The 9,793-nt window shown below is 56.9% G+C and overlaps 1 protein-coding gene across 2 annotated transcripts in view; it reads right to left on the bottom strand.

Annotated features, from left to right (window-relative positions):
- The window catches only part of SYNPO (synaptopodin), a 34,955-nt gene extending 26,114 nt beyond the window's left edge, over positions 1 to 8,841 (bottom strand). Inside the window, exon 1 of one of the 2 annotated variants that reach the window (XM_044916899.1) lies at positions 2,559 to 2,579. Coding sequence is in view for 1 of the 2 variants with exons in the window: in XM_021697103.1 (XP_021552778.1) it covers positions 8,448 to 8,841 (394 nt within the window). In the remaining variant the exon portion in view is untranslated. Of the gene's footprint in view, positions 1 to 2,558; positions 2,580 to 8,447 lie in introns of those variants that run through there. The other variant, XM_021697103.1, reaches the window with a different exon arrangement.
- Between the last annotated feature and the right edge of the window lie 952 nt (positions 8,842 to 9,793).

Raw genomic sequence — 9,793 nt, forward strand, 5'->3', positions numbered from 1 at the left:
TATTCTATCTGAAAATATCTTGTGTTTTTCTTTGCCCTCCTTTTTCTTGTCTATTTCTCCAATCAAAATGCAAGCTCCTTGAGGACAGGGACCCATCTCTCTTGTTCATTACTGTAACCCTAGTGCCTAAGGACCCACCTCATCCTGTAGCTAGCCAGGGACACTGAGGTCCATAAAGAGCAAGGGATTCACCCAAGGTCACACAGCAAGCAAGCAGCAGAGATCAGCTTAACACCCAGGTCCCTGCCCTGCAGCCGAGGGCACTTGGCCATCCTCATCCCCACCCCCGTTGACCCTCTGCTGGCCAAGCTTGTCCCTGCCTCCACACAACAGTGGGGGCCAGAGCCTACAAATCCTCCACAATGGAGGCGCCCTTCCACTTCCCTGGGGGCCTGCAGTGCCCCGAGCTGGGCAGCCCTGCCTGCTTCCCAGCCTCGGTCCCTCCCTTCCTGGCATCAGCAGCTCTGATGAGCTCATGTCTGGAAGCCTGGGAGCTGCCCTGAAGGAAAAGGTGCCTCCCAGGCCAGGCCCATGGACAGCAGCGCAGCAGGTGGAGGGACTCCTAGGCTCAGGGTGACATGTGTCAACCATGGAGCTAGGGGGAAAAGGACACATAGAGACTGTTCCTCCTGTGCTTCTCCCATCTCTCCAGATGGTCCTCTGTCACTAGGCCCCCTCCCTTATCAAGGAGCTGCTCTGTCCTAAGGAGGGGGGGGCTCTGCTGCCTTCTACTCACAGAACTACCCGGGGCAGAGCTCATCCCCTCCCCAGCCTCAGTCTCCCTGACTCTAGAATGGGGAGAGTAGATAAAATGCTGACTGAAGAAGCTGGGGATCAGCTAGGGAGCGGGCACCTGAATGCCACAGGGTTTTGTCCTTTTTTTCACCTTAGGGGAAAGGCAACAGCCAACAAGAGAGGGAAGGGGTTAAAGGTCTTATTTTTAACCATAAGTGCTGATTCCAACCACAGCTTAATTTAGGTGCTAGCTTGGGAGATGGGGGGAGCTAGCCCACAGCTTGCAAAGTGGGGGCCACCCTGAAAAAAGTGGGAGCTGGGGCAGCACGGCAGCAAAAACCTTGCCTTTTGGAAGTTCTCTGAATATCAAACTAGAGTGATTCTAGTCCATTCCCCTTGTTGTACAGATGGGGAAATTGAGGACCAGAGAGGAGGAAGAGCCAAACCAAGATCTCACATAGAGACAGAAGGAGGGGACCCCACTCCAAAGGGTATTTTCAACTCCCTCAAGGAGCCCCATTCCACTGCCTGAGGTAATACCGAGGTTTGTTTGTGGCTCTGCCCCCAGCACAGGATGGGGGGGGCAGGCATGGGGGTGGTGACAGGCTGGTGGGCACCAGCAAGACTTCCAGTCTCTTACCCCAGCATACCCTAGTCCCTCTGATCAGCATCTGCTCTCATCCTAGGCCTTGCATCATGACAGGGGCGGGGCACCCTCAGACTGCCCCCTTCACCCACCCAGTCCCTGCTGTCTCCAATGCAGTTGTCCCCTCGGGGGTCCTCTGCCCACTCTGTCACTGGAAGCCAGCAAGGACAGGGCTTGCGTCCAGATCACACAGCAAGTTGGTTTATTCCAGTGTCACTTGTCACTCAGGATAGGGTGGGAGTGGGGTGTCTGGTGCTTCCCTGCTCACTCTTTTTCCTTGTAGACAACCGAGACCGGGAACTCGGGGGTCCCTGTCCCAATCCAGAGTAAGCCCATAACTTGGGGGTGGCGGTAGGGAGAAAGGGAGACCCTTGCCCCAGAGTCCTCAGAGAGGTCTTGTCAGGGGTTGCTTGGAGCCCCTGATTCCGCAGTGTAGGGCTTCGGTAGGAGCCCCACCCTCCCCTCACTTCACCTCCATGGCTCTCACCTTGCAAACGGGGTAGCGGTCAGGGTGTTGTGCGACTCTGCTGTAGAGCCCTTAGGACAGTTCCTCCTCTGCCCCTAGGCGCTCAGGAAGGGCCTCGATCTGCCCAGGGGGCTCGGCCGGTGCTCCCCGCGGTCGGAAGGTTCCGCGTCCCGCACGCGTCGCCCGCCCCGCCAGAGCCCGGCGCCGCCGCCCCGCCCGCGGGAAGGGGGACGCGAGGCCAGCACACGCCGTTCTGCTACCCCACGGGCGCCCATGTTGGTCACCCCGGCGCGAGCCCAGCCCGCCTTTCCCGGAGCCGGCTAGCGGCCCGCAGAGCCCTCCGGCGGGTGCCCACCCGTCAGCCCGGGCTGCCCCGGCCCCCCGAGGCGCTCGCGGGTTGGGGCTTGAGCGCCGGACCCCCCGCGCAGCCCCGGGAAGTAGCTTCCCCGCGTCGTGGCGTCCTCCCGCTCCGGGGCTGCTCGAGAGATTCCAGCTTTCCCCAGCACTTCCCCCCCGTCCCCCCCGCCACCGTACAGATGGGGAAACTGAGGTCCACAGTGTAGCAGCGACTCGGCCAAGGTCACCCTGTGCGCGGGGACCGGAGCCCAGATGTACCACCTCCACCTGGGCGGCGCGGGGAACAGCACAGGTGGGAAGGGGCGAGGCTCGCCGGGCGCCGGCACCCCTGCCCCGCCAGCGCCCCTCACTCACCTCCTGCCGCCGCGCGCGGTCCCGGAGCTCACCGGCGCCGCCGCCTCTGTGCACCTGGCCGCGTCCGTCAGTGCGCCCCGCCCCGAGACCCCCGCCGTCCCCGCTCCGCCCCGGGCGCCCCCTCCGCGTCGCCGCCGCCGCCGCCGCCACCACCTCCTAGCGGGCTGCTCGGGGACCCGGAGCCGGGAGCCGGGAGGGCTGGGCGGGCGGGAGGGCCAGCCGCGCTCCTGCCGCCCGCTCCCCGGGGCCCTAGCGCCGCCCCGCCCGCCGCCCCGCCCTGCTCCCCCCCCACCCCCGTGGGGCGACTCCCTTCCCTGCGGGCTCGGCCCCGGGATCCCCGCGGTCCCCCTGTTCTCCCGCTTTCTTCCGTTGTGCCGCACTCTGCTACCTCGTTGTGCCTCTCTGTTTCCTCCTCCTTTTTTGTATCTCCAGGTCAGTCCCTAAAATCCTCTGCTTTCATTTCACCCAGTTCTTCCTGTCTCCCCATCTTTTTTCTCAATTCCCACCAACCACCCCTGTCTTAAATGTGTCTTTGTGATTCTGTCCCCAGAACTGATACCATCCCCACCTCCCCAGCCCCTTTCCTTTCTGACCCAGATGCAGTACCCCTCAGGCCCATCTTCCCTCCCCCTTCTCAGCCCTGGTGACTAGCATAACTGTCTACCTTGACAGGACTCAGACAGATGGGGACCGAGGAAGCTTGCCACCTCCCCGCTGGCCTGGAGCCATCCCCAGGCTTAACGGGTGGGTCAGGAGCAGCCAGGGCAGGGAGGCTGTGCAGCTCCTGGGTCTCAGTTCCCCATCTTTTCATTGAACTAAATGCCATTCAGATTGGGCTAGCAGAGCCCCATGGCAGTGGTCAGTGTGCCTCAGAGTCAAGTGCGGATGCTGGTACCGGTCGAGATGCCCACATTCTAGCACACCCTCCCAGTGGTGAGGAGCCAGTGGGCTTGGAAACAGTACTGATAACAAGCACCTTTCACACTCCCACCAATTTTGAAAAAAAAACTACACTTGGAAAAGCGTTGGCCTGGGTTTTCACCAAAGTTTCCCTGGGTTCCAAGTACCCCACCCCTTCAACCAGGGTGCAGGGTGGTTCCACTTTCATTTGTCTTTCATATCAAGGTTCTGTGTTTAGATTTCTGCTAGAGGAAGCTAGAAGTGTGCTGATGTGAGCCCACCCCAGCAGAGGGCCTGTGAAACCCAGAGCTGCAGGTGGCCTGTGTTTGGGACATCCCCTGTCCCAGCGGGTGGGCTCAGCGTGCAGGAGGTCAGGTGACAGGGGGGCAAACCCTCCCTGGCTGCTCCCATCCCTCTGGTGGGCCTCAGGGTCTGCAGAGAATCCCTCTGGCCCTGTGCGGATCTTGCGCTGGGGCTGTCACAAGTGGGGGTGGGACACATGGAGGGGGTCCTGGGGACTGGCACCAGGTAAGCTACTGCCTGCCTAATGAGTACATGTGCTAGGAAAGTGGCTATAGCCCAGCCTGTGGGGAACCAGGAAACAAACTGTGTGGGTGAGAGAGAGAGAGGGAGGGAGGAGAGAAGCTAGAATTACTGTGTGGGTGGGTATGAAAGAGAAAGAGATGGGGAAGAGGAAGGAGGACAGAAAGTGGTTCAGTCTATACGTAGGTGTGTGACAGTGGGTGTGCAAGAGTGGATATGCCTGTAGGAGAGAATGTGTGCGTGCAGGAGAGATTTTAAAGTGTAGGTATGTGAGCAAAAGAAAATGGAGAAAAGAACATGCTTTTAACCTGTATGTAAGGAAGGGAATATGTGTGCTTGGATGTTTCCAGGTGGGACTGTAGCTCTGTGTGCAAATCTGATACATGTGTCCACATGTGAAAGTTGGCACGGCCCGAGTGAGGGGTGTGTGTGTGTGTGTGTGTGTGTGTGTGTAAGGGTGTACTGCTGTATGCCCCATGCATGAATATGTAGGTATCTGAGGGCATGCATATGTGTGCACGTGTGTGTGGATGTGTGATTATATCCATGTGCGTATTTGCGTAAGAACATGGTGTGGAGATACCATGTGCATATATGCACCCCTTTGGGGGGGGTGTGACCGTGCGTGAGTGCATGTGTGAGGTACGTGTGAGCCTGTGTGTCTTGCTCCCACACCATTGCCCTCCTATGCTGGTCCCTGTGGAAGTGAGAGGGGGCGTGGATGGCACCCCGCCCAGCCTCCTGCTCTGCCTACCTTCTCCCACAGGCCTAAAGAGCAGGCATCTTGTCTTTGGTCCAGTGACCACTGTCAGCTCCTACAGTGGCCAGGGGTTCCTCTGCCTCAACGGTATAGACACGGCCAGGGGCAGGGTGCATCTGACAAGCCAGATTCACACCCTCATCCCCATCTTAGAGGCTCAGAGCGTGTTCATTAGAGTTGGAAAGGACCCCGGTAGCAAATGGCCTGGGGAGGAGGGAAGGTAGCTCTCCCCAAGCCACAGATGCAGGAGGGGCTGGATCAGTAGTGGGTCCCAGGTCTCCCTAAGTGTACGGGAGGGGGTGAAATATGGCTTGGCAGAATCCTCCACCATCCTCCAGAGCTTGAACAACCTTTTTCCGGCCCTAGGTGGGTGGAAGAACACAGCCTGCTGCCTTGTTTCCATGGAGACAAGGCAGCACAGAAGGTGGTTGAAAGCATGAGCCCAGACCTCCTGGGGTTCAAACCTCGGCTCCTCCACCCACAGGCCTAAGACTGTGACAAGTCACTTAAACTCATTGTGCCTTAGTTTCCTCATCTGCGAAGCAGAGGTAAGGGAAGTATGAACTTCATAGGGTTGTTCAGAGGACGAAATGAAGTAACCCATACAAAACAGGACAGCGTGTGGCAGCTGTACTGGGGGGCAAAAGCCCTGGGTTCCAGCTCGAGCTTTGTACCAACGGGCTGTGTGACCTTGGACAAGCTGCTTGCCGTCTCTGGGCTTCAGAGTCTCCACAAGATTATCGCCACAATAATCTCGACCGGCCCTGCTGGTTATGCACAGCTGAGACCTTGTGGTGAGGACAGTGGCAGTAGCTCCGGGCTCTCTTGGTGAGTTGTGGACCAGCTATTGCTGGCGGAGTCCCAATCATGAGCCCTACCCGACACTTCCCTGCCCATATATGTTCTCTCCTGATGGCAGGAAACTTGAGCTGCCGGCCACTGCTCTCCTCATCTCTCTGCACCCTTTGCCCCTCCAGCCTGCCGAGGATGACACTTTGCCCTGCTCAGCTGGTACTCAGGCTTTAGAGAAATGGCACCAGAGCCCACCCACCCCAGGTGGTGGGTGCCCAAGGCAGAAGATGCCATGACCCATCCTTAAAACTGCCAGGGGGCACTCAAGAGAGGCGGTATAATTGCGGAAGGACGGGGGTAATTGTCTGAAGATGCTTATAATCCTTTGGCGGTACTGGGAGGAAGCTTTAAAAGGAAGCCCTAATCCACTAATAACCTGGCAGCTCCACAGGCCTCTTACCTCCGGATCTCCAGGCAGAGAGAAGGGACTCTGGCCGCTCCCTTTCCTGAGGGAGCAGAAAGGCCAGAGTGGGCTCTGACCCAAGACCACCTGGATTTCAACTCTCCTGCAAGACCCAGCTTCCTTCCTGCCTCCACCTCCAAGAAGACTTCCCTGAGACATTTGTCCTAAGGTCACTCCTGCCCCCTCCATCCTTAGAAATGTTCAGGCCAGAACTGGAGGCCATTTGGCTGGACATTAAAGGAAGAAATGAGCTGGACTGTGAGGAAGAAAGACTGATCGTAGTCTCAGCTCCCACACTGACAATGTGACTTTGGGCAAGGGACTTAGGTGTCTGAGCCTCAGCTGTGTCACCTATAAAATGGGGAGATTAATACCTGCCTTGGAAGGCCATATAGTGATATGGACGAGAATGGGATACCACAAAATGACCTAGCTCTGTGTAAGGAGCCAACAGGATTCATTAAAGATGGCCCCTCTCCTGCCTTCACTCATGGTCTCTTCCACTTCAGGAGGTCACAGACGACACTGTTCCCTTGTAACTCCAGAATACAGTGGTGGCTAAGAACAAAGTCCTGTATTCAAAAAACCATGGTTGAATCATGGCATAGCAGCTTATGAGTCAGGAGTCTTAGACAAGTCACCTATGTTCTTTGAGCCTCAATCTTCTCATCCGTGTAATGGAGATAATCGTAGTATGTCCCTCATGGAGATTGCTATGAGGTTAAGTGAAATGATATAGGTAAAGCTCTTAGCACAGTGGGCTGGGCACATAAGGACTTACTTAAATAATAGCTTTCATACTGTTGAGTTGGTGATGATCATTTTAATTATTATTAATGTCCATCATGTGATCACTCTAAAATTTCCAAAACACTAACCCAATCTAAGAGCATTGCAACCTCACGATAGCTCTGTGAGGTAGAGAGGGCTCCTATTTTAATTTCATTTTCATGAATGAGGAAACTGAAATTCACCAAGGGAAAGCAGTTTGCTGGGGTTTGGCCGGTTGGTATCAGGTCCAGAACCAGCACCATGGCTCCTGACCCTCAGCCAGGGTCTGTGAGAGGGAAGGGAGCAGGTCCTGGGGCTTGCAGGCTCTTGGGGACCTGAGTTTGGGCTAACTCTGGTATGAGGGCCCATCTCCAAGTTCAAGGCTGCTGGGCCCTCCTGGGTCCTCCTTCTTCTTGCCCCTGATGCATCGAAGGCATCTGCTGGAGATCCCATCCAGCTCCCTGTGTGACCCAAGCGTGGGGGAGTGGGGTGGGGTGGGGGGGTGGGCAATGCTGGCCATGGAGGGGGATCAGAGCCTGGCGAGAATTATTTCAGAAAGGAGAGTGGGCGGGACGGCCGGTGGGATGTCAGCCAGGGCAGCAGCCTTGCCTGCAGAGAAACGAGGTGTTCCTCCAGTTTCCTGATGCATTAGCCCTCCCAGGCCTGTGTGGCCCACGTGCCCTGTGCCCCCAGCATCTGCTGGCGGCGGCTCCTGCCTCAGTAAGCATGGCTGGGCTCACGTCCTCCCCGTCTGGACCCACTTCAGCGTTTCCATGGGCCCCGGGCAATGAAGGTGATCCAGTGTGGGCTTCCCTGTCCTGCCCTGCTCTGCTGTCTCCTGAGCCTGTGGGGAAATGATCTCTCTCCCTCCTTTCCTTCCTCCCCCACTTCCTTCTTTCCCCCCTCCCTCCCTGACTCCCTCCCTTCCATCCTTCTTTCCTTCCTTCCTTCCTTCCTTCCTTCCTTCCTTCCTTCCTTCCTTCCAGGCAGTGCACCCTGAACTCTTCCTTATACACTGTCCTTGGGTCCTCGCTGCAGCCCAGGTGACATAGATCCTGCCTCTGTCATCTCTAATAGATGGGAAACGGGGGCGTGGGGGAGGAATGTGGCCCAGCTCAGCCACCAACAGGCCGAGAGACCTGGAGCAGTCTCTTGCTCACTCTGGGCCTCAGTTTTTCCACCTGCAAAATCAGGAGGTCAGATTGGATCCGAGGCTTTAGCCTGTACCTCGAGAACTCCACGAGGGCAGCAAGCTCATCTGCTTTGCCCAGTGCTGTGTCCCCAGCACCCTCGAGCAGCCGGGGTACAGTATGTTCAGTGAGGCCGTCCTGCCCCGTCATTGCCTGGAATCCAAGGCCATTTGTTGCCACGAATGACAAGAGGGAGAGATGGACCTCGTTTAGCCGAGCATGCTCACAGGGCTTTCTCTCGCGGACTTGTCATGTGCCCCCTTTGGCAGAGAAAAGAGTGGGCATAGATGCTGCACAGCTGGGTCTGCATGAAACTCCCAGCCCCCCCGCCTGTCTCCCCACAGCTGTTAATTGGGGCGTGGCCGTGGGACAGTGAGGCACTGTTACGTATCATGGGAAAGTATGGTTAGGAGACCTGTGGGGTATCCGGTGGGCTCTGGCAGTCCAGGAGGAAAGGGGTGTGAGCTTACCTGGTTTCTGGGCAACCCTGGGCCCAGGGCTGGGGCTGGAGCTGGAATGGGCTGTCACCACCTGCTGAGCCTTCACCACGACCCAGTCCTGGCTGGCCCTGTTATCATGCTGGGGCCCCCCTCGTGCTTCCCTGAAGCAGCTGGGTGGCTGGATGCCCAGGGCATTGGGCAGCTCTGGTGCCCCTTGGGTGGCTCTGCAAGCCGAGTTGTCCCCATTCCTGTCCTCCTCCAAGTTCACGAGCCCTGCCTCTCCCTGGAGGCCCTCCTCGCTGCTGCTCTCCTCAGCCTCCAAGGCCAGACACCTGTAGCTCCCATCAGGGATCCGGAAGGTGCAGGAGGTAGGCCTGTCTTCACTGAGTCCACGGGGTGGAGGTGGGAGGTGGGGACCCAGCATGATGCTGCCTCTCCTTAGTGAGGCAGAGAAGCTGGGGCCAGGCCAGCCACCTGTGTGAACACCGGTCTTTGCTCCTCTTGGGGTCTCCTCTCTGGCTCTCTGCAGCTTTGTCTTCCTCAGCCAAGTCCCAGAGCTGGGGCAAGGTCCAACCGTGGGGCCCTCCTGGGCTGGGTGGGGTGGTAGGCCCCCAAACCTTCCTCTCAACCTGTGTCTGGTCTGTGAGGCCCTCCTTCAAGATGATCTACCTGCCCAGGGAGAAAAGAAAGAGCAACATGAGACAGTCTGCTGGGTGTTCTGGGCTGAATGTCTGAGACCTGCCCACCTTGAGGGGGCCCTGAGAACTGGCTGGGGCTTGGGGTACAGGTCTCACACACCCATGGAAAAGTCCCAAACTTCAGTCATTCAACATCCCAAATTTTCACCATATCCTTATGCCACCTGACACCTTATTTGCTTAATATTTTTCCATAAATCAACTTTAAATAACTTACTTCTATTACTTCAGACTTATCTTAAGCAATAATTGCGGGAAAACCACAAGTATGTTGTGCTAAGTCGTTTCCCTCCTAATACACATTAAATAAGTATCTAGTTATTTAAAAATACTTAACCACCTAGAAAGAATTCCCTCACATGCCTGCAAAGGTACAAACACCATAGGCATCACAGGAACGATGGGGCGGAGGATGCAAGGCTGGGGCCAGGGACCCCCTGAGGGGGCTGTGCCCCAAGGGGGACGGCGGCAGCAGTGTGCTTTTGTGCCCAGGCTTTGAGCTAGACCCCGAGCCCTGCCACCTGTGGAGCTGGCAGCAAGTCACATGGCCTCTCTGAACCTGAGCTTTCCCATCTGTGAAATAGGAACTCTAATATTTTCAATGTAGTGTTGCGTGGAGAATTAAGTGAGAAAATGCATGCCGAGGACTCAGTATGGTTTCTTAGATATAATTTAATA

Source organism: Neomonachus schauinslandi, chromosome 7 (assembly GCF_002201575.2).
Source record: "Neomonachus schauinslandi chromosome 7, ASM220157v2, whole genome shotgun sequence".
Taxonomy (NCBI): domain Eukaryota; kingdom Metazoa; phylum Chordata; class Mammalia; order Carnivora; family Phocidae; genus Neomonachus; species Neomonachus schauinslandi.